Source organism: Seriola lalandi, unplaced genomic scaffold (assembly GCF_002814215.2).
Source record: "Seriola lalandi dorsalis isolate HSWRI2012SDOR001 ecotype SW California unplaced genomic scaffold, Sedor1 jcf7180002054687, whole genome shotgun sequence".
Taxonomy (NCBI): domain Eukaryota; kingdom Metazoa; phylum Chordata; class Actinopteri; order Carangiformes; family Carangidae; genus Seriola; species Seriola lalandi.
The window spans coordinates 1,032,409-1,048,046 of NW_019525240.1; the positions used below are offsets into that span (position 1 = coordinate 1,032,409).

General features: G+C 41.2%; 2 protein-coding genes, 1 long non-coding RNA gene and 1 other non-coding gene across 4 annotated transcripts in view; all 4 read right to left on the bottom strand.

The window, feature by feature from the left end:
* Nucleotides 1-784: 784 nt before the first annotated feature.
* On the bottom strand, nt 785-7,973 carry LOC111667253 (GTPase IMAP family member 9-like). The gene is made up of 2 exons (XM_087178404.1): nt 7,901-7,973; nt 785-3,270 (listed from the first exon to the last, which is right to left on the bottom strand). The coding sequence occupies exons 1-2, from the start codon at nt 7,920-7,922 to the stop codon at nt 2,504-2,506; spliced, it is 789 nt and encodes a 262-aa protein (XP_087034530.1). The 5' UTR covers nt 7,923-7,973; the 3' UTR covers nt 785-2,503.
* Nucleotides 4,660-7,990, bottom strand: LOC111667265 (GTPase IMAP family member 9-like). The gene is made up of 2 exons (XM_023422916.2): nt 7,901-7,990; nt 4,660-5,924 (listed from the first exon to the last, which is right to left on the bottom strand). Exons 1-2 carry the CDS (start codon nt 7,920-7,922, stop codon nt 4,960-4,962), a joined length of 987 nt encoding a protein of 328 aa, XP_023278684.1. The 5' UTR covers nt 7,923-7,990; the 3' UTR covers nt 4,660-4,959.
* Nucleotides 7,991-12,669: 4,679 nt separating this feature from the next.
* LOC111667266 (U2 spliceosomal RNA) lies at nt 12,670-12,851 on the bottom strand. The gene has a single exon (XR_002761662.1). It is a non-coding gene; the product is annotated as a U2 spliceosomal RNA (small nuclear RNA).
* Nucleotides 12,852-12,976: 125 nt separating this feature from the next.
* The window catches only part of LOC147818155 (uncharacterized), a 5,166-nt gene continuing 2,504 nt past the window's right edge, over nt 12,977-15,638 (bottom strand). The window contains exon 3 of the long non-coding RNA XR_015438265.1: nt 12,977-13,841. This is a non-coding gene — a long non-coding RNA (uncharacterized LOC147818155). The remainder of the gene's footprint in view (nt 13,842-15,638) is intronic.

Genomic DNA, 15,638 nt, shown 5'->3' on the forward strand with positions numbered 1-15,638 from the left:
AATTACTTTCGACCACTGCTATTTTATTTTCAAACATAAGATAGATATATGCAAGGAACCGCCTGGCTGTTATATTAGATGTTGCCAACATTCTGTCAATATTTCATTTATGCGCAAAAGTATTATATGGAGTATTGGTACATGTATTTAGAGAATAAATCATTTCCAAGATTCACACAAACCTTAACCACACTTTCAATAGGATACTCTCCATGAGGTGCAATACAGGACACAGCCACCAGGTGTCACTGCTGTCCACATAAACAATGTTTGGCTGCAGTTGGAGCAGCAGACTGACTACACTGCTTCTGTTTACTTTAAATGATTCATCATCTTATACATTATACCTCCATCATTAAGAAGAGCAGGATGAATTTACAGCTGAGCTGGGTCAATGTAGAATAATAAAGAAATTAACACATTTATGTTAAAACAAAGCATGTCAGAGAGGAAAATCTGATCACCTCACAAGAGAAGCGGCAGTAGATTTTAGCGTTGTTATTTTTGTATTTCTACAAAAGAAACGTCTTATCAAATCCAACTGCCTGCTGCAGATCTTGCAGGAACAAAGATGCAAATGACATTCATATATTTTGGATTATCCTCGTTTTCAATTAAAATTGATCCTGGAAACTGTCTTTCAAACAAAATCATTTTTAGTTCTGAGCTAACGCCCCTGATGAAGTCAGAGGATAAAGTAACTTGAGAGCGACAGGAAACATTTGTAGTTCCTCCTTCAGAAAAGACTTTGTATAAATATGCATCATAAACGAACATTCCAGTGTCTTTTATGTATATTTTGTTTTATTTTGTCCATTTATAACCTCATCTGGATTGTTCCTCCTCGTGTTTAAAATAAAAAATGTTTGCATTCTCTCTTTAAAAGTCAATAAAAAGAGAAATATTAAAAATATAAATTAAATTTACTAAACATGTTATACAAATCTACACAGACATGAAATACATTTACATACATTCATGTTTGTTCCATTTAACCGACAATTCTCCAATTTGCCTTGTCACTACAGTTCATCCATCCATCAGCCCACTCTCTTTACCTGTGGATCCTGTTCAAGGCTACAAAGGGATGGAATGTATCCCAGCATGCACTGCATAAGAGGCAGAGCACTCCGTAGTAGACAGTGTATCTCAGGGCTAACACATTACGACTGTCTACCGGAAGTACTCTGTTATGTACAGCCATTGCGGTTCATAAAGAACATCAGAGAATGAACAAACAAATTACCCAACACATTATGGAAGTACATGTAATGAATTTACAGAGTGTAACACCATCTCTACCCTCATCAGCTAACAAACACTTATTTCATATAAACGAGGCATCAAATTTCTAGCCAATAAAATGGCAAGAATTTAATATAAATATAGGAAGAGCTCAAGATGCAACAACCCGGCATCCAAGTTAACATGATGAAGTTTTATATCTAAAAATACAATACATAAAACACACACATCAAAACATACAATATACATACATGTACAATATACAGTCTTCCAGATCCCTTACTTTAAATGAAGGGGAAATTAAAACATTTCAAATTGGGCAATAGTACAGAGCCCTGAGTGAGTGCTGGAAACGCTCCTGCGTGTGCATGAGATACAATTCATTCACATATTTTGGTTCTTCTCAATTTCCAAAGCCAAGTGTTGCAGTAGCCTCACCTGAAGAGAGGTTATGAAATCGATACCCAAGCACGGCACACGCAGTACAATTCATCAAATTGTGGTGGACTTGCAAAGTTAGCATGACTGTGTCTGATTATAAAATCAAGGTTTTAACATTAAAAAAAAATATACGAAATATATATATGGAAATAAGATTAATAGGATTATATTCGCAGGGAGTAAAAAACATGTCACTATGAATTAAAAATCCCTCTTAAATGTGAAGGGAATTGCTTTACTTTTTGATTTAGGGATGATGGAAAAACATTAAATAAATAATTCCTGACAATGACTTATATAAGTTCAGGATACTGTCACTGAAAATCAATTATTTTTACTTTATCAATTTAGAGATTTTCCAGCTATTTTAAAGTACAAATGTAGGACTTTTATTTTGGAATTTCTCTAAACTCCTGGTTAACTGGTGTTAACTGTACGTTCAGGTGACCACATTCTTTTGGCCATGTACACAGAAAGACCAGAACATGAGCAAACGTGGTATGAACTTTTATAATATTGTGTAACTTGTGAACCCAATACTAAACTCTGTGTAAGAAATGTCACACCTCCACTCTGTCCTCCTCTCAGCCACATCTGTATGCATCAATGAAACATACAGTCACACTAACTGGAGCACAAAGAAATCCTGGGCAGACGTGGTTGGACAAAAACATGGCTGGATGAATGCAGGTTTTACAGAAGGTGGCCTTCACTCAGTGGATAAAAGGACCTTGAGTCCTAAAGTGCAGCCGCATATATTAACCATCTATTCACTATTCAGAGGCAGGCGACAAGTTCACCTGAATGCTTCCATGTCCTACTGCAGGAGACATTTACCGTGTTTCGTTGACTCTCCTGTTAGATTCATTTCCCTTTCCACCTCGGCCCTCAGGGCGTTCCTCCTCTGCTGCTCCGCTTCCTTCAGCTCCTTTGAAAGTCTTCTCCTCTCCATCTTTGAGGCCTTTTTTGCTTTCCTGAACATCTTTGCCGTGTAGTGCCGTCCTTCATTCTCACCAATCATTCTGACAATCTTGTCCAGGAGCTGATCGGTCTGCTCGTGGTCGTTCACCTGGTTGTTGAAGACATGATATCGCCCATAGCAAACCTCAATGAGCTCTTTGAGTTCTGCACTCTTTGAGAGGAAAGTTTCAATAGTTTGTTTCTTCAGTTTGTCACCGTGTGTGAACAGTACCAGTGAGTATCTGACTGCCTCCTCACCAAAGGTGCTTTGAATCATCTTGATTGTGTCTCTCTCCTCCTGGGTGAACCTGCCCAGCCTCAGAACCACCAGGAAGACATGAGGACCAGGAGCAGACAGAGAGACACATGTCTTGATCTTCTTCAACACTTCTTCTTGGGTGAAATTAGTATCAAACAGCCCTGGGGTGTCGATGACAACCACCTTCCGACCTCTGACCTCGCCCTCAGCTCTCTTGCCTTCAAATGTCCATGAAGAAGAGGACAGTTCAGACTGAAACGCTTCTCTTCCTAAGATGGTGTTTCCTGCTGCACTCTTCCCCGCTCCCGTCTTCCCCACCAAAATGATGCGGAGTTCATCGCTCTTCTTCTTCTGCTTCCGGGATTCTGTTGAGATAAAACACAGTAACATCTTTGTTTTTAGCTTTTTATTCTTTTGCTGATGGCACTGTATAAAACACCAAACTTCAATGCAGGATTGAATGTATCCCACTAACAAGTCTTATGAATCCAAAGCCTGATCTTCTTCCTCTGAGCCATTGAGCTCCGTTTTTTGAGGCACACTGTTGCACTGTCTGACATGATGCTTCATCACCATGAACACACACACACTGTTGTTTTGTTTTCTTTGACTCAGACCCACACACACCGTCCTGCTGCCACAAATACTCACTATAGCACCAAATGTGGATTAATCTGCGGCTGAAAATAGTCCCCAATTAATCCATCATCATCTCCTCCTGTTTCAGAAACTTTGTTTAGGAAGTTTTAGGAAGTGATTGAGCCACTGTGGGTAGCAAGACCAGTAAGTGTTGAGAGACACTTTTGGGATTTGTTGACTATATAGAGTAAAGTAGCCTTATCTTTAAAGCTCCATCTTTTCCTCCTCTGTGTTTTATTTGAAGCGTTGATCCATAAGAAGATTTATTTATGGTTTTAAGAACCAAAAACCATCTCAGTGAAGTTTTACATCTCCTCTCTCAGGCTTCCCTCTGGAGCTCTAGTAACAAAAGGTCGGTCAGCCAATTGGGAGAGAGGAAGCTCTGATCCTGTCTTCTGATTTGCTTTTTGAGGAGTCCAATGTAAAATATAGCAGATTTCAGGTAAAACACTCAGAAATCTTTGTTGTGACATCACAAAGTTCCAGAAGTCCTGACGGCTGGTTTTAAGGCTCAGTGTCTGAATACAGGCTGTGTGCATTTCCCTGTGGACTGAGGCTTTGATACTTTCACAGTATTAATATAGAACCTGGACCTGCTTTATAATCAAATGGACATCTACTTTTATGCTATATTGACCTTTAATACAGAGTGAGCTGTTGTAACGTAAGACTGGCAACAGTGGGAAAGGCTGAGGATGAAATTGATTAGAGAATGAGCAAGAACTATGAAGCATATATATTTTTCAGTCACCTGATTCCCCACACCCAGGTGCTCACCTGTTCCTATTTCCTTCATTAGTTCCAGAGCACTTCAATCATTTCCTGCAAGATTGTCTATCATTTCTTGCTTGTAGCTTTTTCCTCTCTGAATTCCTGCCTGTGGGCGTTTCCTTTGCCCCTTTGGTCCGTTCACCTGAACTCCAGTTTACCTATCGCTGAGTCCAGCCTACCAATTGATTTCACCCCTCACCTTTGCTAAGCTTTCAGTGAAGATCCTCTAACTGTGTCTCTGGGTCATGTATATGAGTCCTCCCTGTTTTACTGAGCTGTGCCAGTTTCACCTGTCTCACATATATTTGTGCATGAATTTAAGAAATCAATGTACAGAATCCACATTTACAGTTTGACATAATTTAATTTAGATGCTACAGATATACAATCATTCAATCACAATCCATCATGGTAAGTACATTTAATTACATTGACAAATTAATTACATGATTTTACTTATATATAACACTAGTGTACAGTCAAGACATTGTTAGAGATGCAGCATAATACAAGCTGATTAGCTCTGTTTCATCTAAAATAATTTCAGTTATGAACAAAAAGAGATTATGAGAATCACCCTTAACTTATTTGTGCTGAGTTTACCGGAATCAGAAATTGCTGATCATTATTATTTGTACGCTCTCTTACTGCACGTGGCAACGCTCTGAGACTGCCACTGATAAAGCACCAATGCCAGCTCCAACAGCTGCTCCAGCTGCAACTCCAACTGCCAAACCAATGGGACCCGCTGCAATTCCAAGCAGACCTCCAACAGCAGCACCACAGATTGACGCTACGGCTACCACTGGAGCACCGACGAACTCATTTGACCTTTCGGCTCGAGCTCTGGCTTCGTACTCGTATCTCATGTGCACCCGCCTCTCCTCCTTGCGGTACACCTTTTGTGTGCATTTGGCTCTCAGTTCATCCAGCTCTTTCTGCTTATGTGCTTCCATCTCCTTCAGCAGTCGTTGTTTCTCCTTCTCTATAGCCGCCTCTGCTTTCATGAACATCTCATTGGTGTAGTAGCTTCCACCGTTAGCCATCGTCATCTTGTCAATTTTGTCCAGGAGTTGACTGGTTTGTTGAGGGTCTTTGATTTCATTGTTGAAGACGTGTCGATCAAAGCAATTGCGAACGAGGGCTTTCAGCTCGGCGCTTTCTGAAATATAGCCCTCAATGGTGTGCTTCCTCAGCTGGTCTCCGTGAGTGAACAACACCATCGTGTATTTAGCAGCATCTTCACCAAACGTGGTCTGAATCATCTTGACGGTTTCCTTCTCCTCCTGGGTGAACCTGCCCAGCTGAAGAACCACCAGGAAGGCGTGAGGACCAGGAGCAGACAGAGAGATACACATCTTGATCTTCTTCAGAACTTCTTCTTGGGAGAAATTGGTGTCAAAAAGTCCCGGCGTGTCGATGACCGCGACCTTTCGACCCCCAACATTCCCCTTGGCTTTGTGACATTCAGACGTCAGGGAAGATGGAGACAGTTCTGACTCAAATGCTTCCCTCCCCAGGATGGTGTTTCCTGCCGCGCTCTTCCCCACTCCGGTCTTCCCAACGAGAACGATCCTCCTTTCGTTGGAATCTGAGGCATCTCCGAACCCTGTCAGACAGAAATACATCGCATCATACAGTGCTGCAGTGTTAGAGGCTGTGTGGAAGAAAAAACCTCTCAACTGACTGCATTTTTGAAAATGGATGAGTTACCTCTCACAAGACAACTGCACTTATCCTCCGAGCCATCAGTAAGTCTCTGATAAACAACCTTTGTTTACCTTGATGACAGTGCATTTTTCATGTAGTCCAACAGGTCTGTAAAGACTGATTGCCAACAAGTCCAACAACTGTTTCTGCTCAGTGTCATGATGGTGTAAATGGAAATACACTTAGAAAAAACACATTCTCTAAATTAGCAAATGAAAGGTTAATGGGCCAGTGTCCTCCATCTTCAGAAAACCCCTTCATTCACACCTTTAACACGTTGGATTGGAGGGGCTGTGTCCAACCATTTCTGTAACTCTCCAGGGGCCAGGGAGTGAACTCCTATCTCAGCTGTCTTTTGTAACTTTTTGTATAAATATGTCACTTTAAATGTGCTTCAGTTTGAATGTGGTCCAGGAGAGACTGTCACAAAACCTCTTATTGAAATTATATTATCCCTACCCTTTGACTCCGGAGCTGTTCAGAACAGGTACAAGCACTTTTGATTTCAAATTTTAAATTATAAATAAAAGTTTATTAAAATATCGTCTTCAGTATGTATAGTTTTAGCAATTAATCACTCGAAGGCTATCAGAATGGAAAAGCAGGACTCCCACAGATGATGTAATGATCCAGTTTTAATTATTTCAACTTTGTTCCTGAGAAATCAGGTTTTGTCTGTTATTTCAAAATGCTTTGCTGTTCCAGCAGCAACAACACGGCGCCATAGAGTTTGAAATCAGCTACAACTGACCCAGAATTGTGAAAGTGAATTGATTTAAGCTGCACTGAACTCTTTCTTCCACCTGGAATCAGCAGCCTTTAAGTTTGAAGTCCATTTGAAACAACACACCCACACACACACACACACACACACACACACACACACACACACACACGAACGATTCATGAGTTTTGTAGAGTTGTAAAATTGTGTCATCTAGGTGATCAGCCCTCTGACTGGATCTGCAGTCAAAACATTGGAACATACAAGAAAGATCATAACCGATAGTTGTGATCAGTCTGTTTATCACAGTTTGAGAGATGATGATAGTGTTTGTGTTTCAAGGCTGTGCTGGAGATCCCAGTAGATCCAGTCCTGTGTAATGTCTGAGCGCCTCATTGCTTAGTTCCTGCAGGCACAGTGTTTACACCTTCTTGAGATTCCTTTAAAATTGATCCATCAGCAGGTTGCAAACATACAAACCTACATGTTTGTCCGTCCATCATTTGATTTCCTGTAACAATCTTTGTAGGACTTTGAATATGATACCTGATGATACCTCCGATGATGGCACCTTTACACTGTCCTCTTTACATACAGACTTGTACAGGCCACGTTTTGTGCTGAATGTAACAACTAGGTCAACAAACAGACTGAATGTAGTACTGAACTGAAGTCAGTCAGAACTAGAGCTGAATATCAGGCCATGTGAATAGTGATGTGTTCACTTACTGCTGTAAGTACCGAAGTGAATATGAACAGTCAGTTGAACTGGACGGTGATTTGAATCAACAGATTGATTTGTGATTTCTAACGCTAACATTAGCAAACCAGCTTAAGGCACACTGTGTGTAAATATGACAACTGATGCCCCTGCATCAACCTGACATGTCTTGGACCATTACAGTAACTGCACTATAAGTGAATTTCAAATTGTAAATTTACATTACTAACCAAGAAAAATTAAATATATTCCATCTCATATTTTAACCTTTCTAACCCTTAAACACCAATTAATTCACGCTTGTTCTTCAGCTTCATAATTCACTGTCTAAACTGTAACAATCCCGAAGGATGTGTTAATTAAACTAAAATATAAATGACTAACAAACTGAAAATAAATAATGACACTGAAAATAACAGTTGACTCTTACCTAGATAGTTTTTCCTGCTCATGTTGCACAGCTGAGAGGATCAGACTCCGCTGTGTGTCTTGTGATGTACGATCACTTTAACCTGTCTTACCTCTGCAGGGCGTTCCCTCTGTCTCTCTGCTGTCTACTGGAATTTCTGAGCACAAGGAAGTACAGTGTGTGTGTTTTTTTTTTTTTTAATGTAGTCACTCTGCAGTCAGCTGTGCATGTGTTAAATCACATTTAAATACTTGACATTAATGTAGATGTTTCATGTATAGAAATCAGCTCATACCACAAAAAAAATGTGAAGCATTCCATCATACACTGTAGACGCCATTTTTGTTCTATAATGAGAATATAGAGAATAATAGAAAACAACTAGTGTTAATGAACAAGCTGGTCTGTCCCACATTAAAAAGAAAACGTCACACTCTTGATCATTCACCAACTGCAAAGTTAGGAAACTGGAACCGTTCATTACAAGTTGGATGTTTGTCAACATGTTTAAACATGAAACTCCGGTTCTGGCAGGTTTGTGTGCCACATTTTGTGAAGTGATTGCAAGCAGCTATTGTTATGCTAAAGAGGAGAAGAGTAGTTTATCTTCATGACAAGTCTGAAACTGTTAGGCTTGGTAACGGGAACAAATCTGTTTTTAACTTCCTATTTCCTGGTTGTTTAGAGAGTAGGAATGTTTAGATGAAGCCTGAGATTTTTCACACTACAATTACATTAAACGTTATCTATAGTATTTCTGGAAGTGACCCCTCTTTTGTGTGAGTTGAGTGGAAGGAGATTGAAATGAATAAAACTACTGTTTACAACAGAAATGAGAATCTACATCTGCTAGGAGTCTCTCAATCAAAACAATAACGGAAGACAGGGTTTGGCGATGTCGATGTGAAGCGTGATGGGATCATGGGAGTTCTTGTCTTCACCACCACTGCCGTCAGCTTTAGGATTCCTTCAGTGTGAGTGGTTCAGCAGGTTTTTACCAGCAGCTGAATTATCCACAGAGGTGTCCTCCTCTCCACAGCAAACAGACCAGCGGATTATAACCAGTAGAAAACATTGAATAGAGCAGTTTCATGTTAAAAATCAGTGATTCAACACAAACATATTCAGTTCACAACCTCTCATCCATGGCAGGAACAGTGGTGTGGGCCCTGGTCCGGTGTGTTCACCGGGGCTGCCCTATAGGTACTGTGTGCTGTACATGGGGATTAGGTGCTGGTGCTGCATGGGTCTTCATCACAAATAACAACAGAGGGGTGATGATAGGAAAGGCAGACCCTCCTCCCCAGGATCTGAGACACTCTCACCCCTCTCCACAATCAACCTGAAAAATAAACCAAAAAACCTCTCTGTTACAGTCCAGCCTCTCTCTCCACTGTTCAGCCGCCCAATCCCTGGACTTGCCCCGCTGATGGCCGGCTCTGGTACCTGTCCCCGCTGTGGGCCCCCAACCAACCCTGTCCCCAACCACATACACAAGCTCCTCCTTCTTTCTTTTTTTCTTGTGTTATGATTATGAGCATGTACAGGTTGATATTGTGTGTTTATGTGTGTTGTATGCTCATACATGCACAACCTCAATGCCATTCTATTTATTCTGTCTCACACACACACACACACACACACACACACACACTTACACTTTTAACTAGATATCCTCTGCAAATATGATTATTTTTCCTTTTTTTTCTTATTATTTTTGTTTTTCTCTTACATCTTGATTGGTTGTTTGGTCCAATCTATCTCACTATTGTTACAATTGTCTTCCCTTGTTTTGTTATCACTTAATAAAGGAACCAAGGCGCTTCAGTGACACAGGACAGGACGTCTCCAGCAGCTGGGAGCTGAGCTGTCTAACGTTTCCTCAGCTTGTTTCTCTGATAACTTCAGATCCAGACGTCCGACGACTAAAATCCTTCATCTGGGTCAAATATAGAGCTGAAAACCACCAAGGTGTAAAAAGTGTATGTGGCTTAAAACTAGATAAAAGTCAGTGTTGAGCTTCTGTCAGACAAACACACTGACACATGATCACAGAGGATATGATGTCATTGACAGGAGACCTAATGAAATAGACTGTTGCCATGATCAGATTACATTAAGTTTGAAAATTGATGGAAACATTCAGGATAATGTACGAAAACAACTCAACAAAAGTAACATAGCTCTTTGGACATTTTTAAAGTTACATGTTTTTTAACATAACTAAGTCTACAGACATGCTGGTGACTGTGAGAAGCTACAGTGATGCTTTGAACTAAATCCTAATGTCAGCATGCTAACATGCTCACAATGAAAATGCTGTTAGCATGCTAACATTTGCTAATCAACACTAAGAACAAAGAAGGCTACAGTTTAGACTGATGGGAATGACATTAGCTTTGTAAGTATGGTTGAAAGATTGACCTGATAATAGCGCTAGATTAAGAGGTCATGTCCCCTTCAGGACGGTTATGCCTGTCTCCCATTTCATTACAAGTAAACTCAACGTGTATCTTAAATCAAATCAGTATAAATAGGAAAAACAACAACAAATGTTGAGCTAATGTTAACCTATTGCCGAGACACATTAGCTGTAACCAGATGTAATTTGTAACGCAAATAATTGCTGCAGAGAATTCACAGTCAAAAGTTTGCCAAAACATTCAACTAGGCTCATGGGCTGTTTGTCACGCCCCGTCCTGCTGGTTAAGCTTTTAATCATTATTCCCTAGTGTTTCAAGTCTTGTGTGTCCTGTTTTATTTTGATACTCACCTGTTGTCTCGTTCCAGGTCTCTTTACTTCCTGCCCACCTGTCTGATTACCTGCCCAGCCCTCATGCGCTGCACCTGTGTCTCGTTGTCTCCCCTTCCCTAGAGTGATTAGTCTGTGTGTTCGCTTCCTCTCCCTCGCCAGTTCATCTTGTCCTTTGCATCAGCGTTCCAGCAATTATTTGTGTTTTTCCCTAGTAAGCCATTATAGTTTTGACCAGTTTTGAATTTAGACCTTGGCTTTGTGGATTTTTGTACTTTTGCCAGAGTGGACTGATTTACCATCTATTGACCTTTGCCTGGTTTTCTCTGCTGGATCAAGCCTGCATTCTTGGGTCTTTCCTGCGTTTGTTACACTGTTCTCTTTTTTCAAATGCTTTGATAACTGTAGTATGCAGTGTTGTTGTCTGTTGCCCTTCATGATTTTCTGAGCATACTTTGATGTTTCATGACAAATATCAGGCTGGTGGAGTCTGACATCCAGGACACTCTGATAAACTCTCTCCTTGGACCCAGGTTGAGAGGAACGCCGAGAAAAATCTAAATCACCATCTGACTCTCAATTATTGTCTGGGTTGGTTAATGGTGTTCCACTTTTGTGGTCTTGAAAAGAGATGGGCACAAATTAATATCACAGTCAGGACGTGTTCCCCCGATGCACTGGACTCCTCAGTTTGGTGGATGGCTGTAAATAAATGCAGTGGCATAAAGTTATCAAGATCTGGAGAACAGCTGAAGATAATTTACTCATCAGAAACAAACACTCCACACAAACATAATTTCAGCTTGTACTTGAAGTTTTGAAATGTATATTAGATACTTACAAACTTATGTAATTATAATCCATCCTTTTATTTAACAGACCTTTTTGATAACCAACACAAAATGTCGCCCTCAAGATGTGAAGATTACCTCGTGGATTTAACCTCTTGACTTTGCCTCGAGGATCCCTGAGCTTGAAGTGACATATGTTCTCTTTCTTTTTCTCTCTCCCTCCTCTCAACCTTCTAGCTGTGTATTAAGCAGGGAGCTGTATGAAAAGTATACAGATTCAGCCAGGTTTTTACATGAGAAAAGGTCTAGCAGCTTCCACTCTAAAATCATACGATTTTACTTGGGTTACTTTTGCTTTATTTTGTTGCTCAATTAACATTCCTCTGAAACCTGTACTTATTGACACCATATGAGCCTTCATCTGCTATTGCACCGAGTGTGCCAGTTGGTGTTGTTGAATACTTTTTTTTGTGGAGTAATAATGAGGCTTTAACAATAGAAATGTCACATTTCTTGTTTTGTTCTCTACATTGTTTTTCAGCTTTTGAACTTTGGTGCTCATTTAATTTTGTTACCTTGTTGCATCCACTTCTTCTGTAATCATTTAATGGTACCTGACTGGAAAATTAGTGTAACCCGCTGTTTATCTTGATGAACCAACTCTTAACCTTCCCATAACCTGAGTTGCTGGAAATGTGAATCAATACATATTTAGTAAAGTTGATATAAAAACAGAGCAAAAAGAGAGCCATGTAAAGTTTTTTTTTTTTTGTGTGTGTGTGTGTTATATTTTTGAACACATTTCAATATCAACATTTAAGTCAAACCAACAACAATGCTTAAAAACCCAGCTAGACATAGTCACATATATACAGCGATAGAAAAATGTGGTCAGGTTGGGTCCAGATATTTCAAAAAGTGACCCTACCAGTCTTCCCATTTATGTTGACCTTTTGAACTTTTTCCAATTCTGGGTTCTCCAGGTGATTAACCAAAACAAGTCAATGCAAGCGGTTTATGAAGCACCGTGAAGTTGGTGTCTTCCAACCTTTAAAGAAGAAGTTTTTTGCCAGTACCATGACCCATCAACAATGCTGTTATTGATTCGGTCATGTCCGTAGAGTGGTTTTGCATGATCATAATGGGTAAAAAACTGTAGGAAGAGCTGACTTCCTTTCTTTGAGCCAACGACAAAGTGTCATGTGAAACTCTGTTAGTGTCATTGCTTGGTTTTCCACAAGGCGAGAGAAGGTTGCACCGTACCTGGCGGCACTGCAATGCCGGGTCGATGCGTGGAGCGAACGGAGCAAGCCCCTTTTTCGGCTCCCAGTTTTGAAAAGTCACTTTAATATGTTTGTCCTCGTATAGAGGACATATCAGATATTAAACTGATGAAGAACAGAGGTTTTCTTTTCTTTTGAAAAAGTTTAAATCTCATTTCCACACAATTCAAATGTAAACAGATACAATTCTTTAATGTACAACAGATATATAAATTGCTGTAATCAGTAAAACCATTTTAAAACAATAAGAACAATTGTTTTAAAAGGCTTTACAGATAAAAATTAAAGTTGTCAATCAAGGTTAAAAAAAAAAAAAGGTATCTCATATTGACGTTAATAATGAAGAGTGTCTGTGTTAACAGTCTTTAAAAGGGAGTGCATTGGTTAAAATGATGTCTTCCATGTCGATTGTGTTTGTGCAGTAGCAGGGTGACACCCTACAAACGGCCGCTCGTTCCGCTCCCCCGAACACGATCTCTCTCGGGATCCTGTCGTGGTGCTCAGAGGAGATCCACGCCATGTTGCTCCTTCCCACCTGCCACACCCGGAGAGCCTGGCTGCCGCTGCTTTGACCTTTTCGTTTGTGGCTCCGGCTCCTTCATCCGAATGGGCACAGAGGCGACGCCATCTTTGTGGCTGTGTCCTAGGCCTGCCGCCAAAAGCCATCCGGATCACAGCCACGGGGGGGGAATCTGCATGTGCTTTCTTACCAGCAAGTTTCTGGATGTCCACATGGCGTCTATTATCGCGGCTAAGATGAGCTACGACTCGGTGAAGTCATCTTTTTTCATTGTTTTCGGGCTCACCCCATACAGCACCAGTTGTGGTGTAAGGACCTCCCTTGCTGGCAAGTACGGAATTGCTTGCCGATTGCGAGCCAGCGCACTGGACTCACTGGTTCCTGCTCCTGCACAAAAGACATCAGAGAACGATGTTTGGTTAAAACATGCAACTCCTCCTGCTCCAGGTTAAAATGCTTTAAAAATGTTGGGATAAAAGTATAACTTAATTCGTCTGAGATAAGAACCCATCCAGAATCGTGTCACCGCTCTGGTCTTGGGTTTCGGGCTTGGGTCTTGGTCCTGTTTAGTTTTGACCCGGAAGCCCGCCCAAACCAGTCAGTCAAGTCCAGCGTCCTGTTGACAGATAAAAGGTCAGTGCATAAAATGTTCACGTCATCCATATGTAAAATACATTTAGTGTTGAGTCCCCCGCTCCCGGGAATTCCCACCCCATTGATTTGTTGGTCCCTTCTCAAAATCTGCGCCAGCGGTTCTATATGTAGCAGGATGGTCTTGCTTGATCCACATCAGGTGTGGGTCCTTTGCTGATTGAGGGGTGGAGCCGCCAGCACTATAGCTGTGTTCTGGTGTTTCTTTGTTCAGTTCGCTCTCGTCTCCCTCGAAGCTGGCGTTCATGTGTGGTGTGGCGCTGCGTGCGGTCTGAACCGTGTGACGGTTGGCGTGGCTGATGTGCTGGATCTTCTCCACCGCTCCGAAATTTTAAGTCCGTCTCGCTTGGTGGTATTGGGGTATCTTGCGGTCTCTGGGCATGACACCTGCTCTTGCAGTGGCTTGGTCTGCTGGCTGTGAGGAACCGGAGTTGTCCGTGCTGTTGGCCCGTCCTGTTGGGTTCACTCTCCTCAGCGTTTAACCGCTGCTCTCCCTCTCCTCTCTGGCGGGAGCTTTTGTTGATGCTCCGTGACACGTTCGGGCCTGGGCCGTGCGCGCGGTGCTCCATTCAGTGCGTGTTGCGGTGCGCCATTCCCTGGCTCTACGCCCTGCTGCACCGGGACTCTACTGCTGTCTTGTCTGTGTCTTGTGAAGTTTGCTCCCATCTGGTCGTGGCTGTGATATCGCCACGGGTCTGTTTTATTCCCCTGCCTCGTTGATGATCAACTTCAGTGACGCGCTGTAATTTGCTGTTTTTCATTGTCACTGTATACTGAACAAGTTATCAATCATCTGTGTCAATCATATGTAGTTGGGGATTCTGATTAATTTCCTTTTGATTGAGTTTGCATGTTTCTTTTTTTTTGAGTGTATTACTAAATGATTTGCTTTTGTTTTCTTGTGTTGGTTTTGTTCTCTTGTTCACATATTTTGATTTGATTGATTGATTTGATAAATATTTTGGTGATTGTTTTCTTTCTTTTTCTTTTCAAAACGTCCACCACTCATGTGCTAAAGTACCTGTTGTGAAGAGTATCTGTGGTTAAAGTGTTGCAGCATTGAAAAAGCTAATGTCATTGTTGAATTGTTTAATCGTTTTTTAAATAATTGAATATAAAATAAAAATATATTTTTTCTATATCTTAAATTTACGTTCTGAGTCTATTGTCTGAGTGCATTCGGACCTGCGTCCTTAACTAATTTCCTGGTGGCGAAATTCCCCCAGGTGGCGTTGTCGTGTAGCACTAAAAAGAAACGCATTAATTCATTCTATTCCTTATTAAACCCCTCTCGCCACATATACATGTTATGTAGAGGAAAGCGGATAACGGGCAATCCTGGCGGACACTGCAGTTGATAGCGACTGCTTTTGTCGAATGCCCGTTAATCATGAATTTGCTGGTAATGCCCCGATACAGCAATCCCACCCAAGCTATAACCTTTCTGGGATCCCCATTTTTTGCAGTACCTGGAAAAAAAAGTACTGGTGCGAGACCCCATCAAAAGCTTTCTCAAAGTCTAAATTTATGACTACTAGCTGGATGTTTCTGTCTCTCGCATAACAGATGGTGTCTCTGATCAGTACGAGGCTGTCGGTGATCGTCCTCCCCGGGATGGCACAGCTTTGATCCGGGTGAATCAGCTCTTTTAAAAGCAAGGACATACGTGATGCTAAAAGTTGGCTAAAAAGTTTGCAGTCAAAGTTTAAAAGTGTGATAGGTCTCCAGATCATCAGGTCAGTCTTGTCTTTGTTCTTGTGAA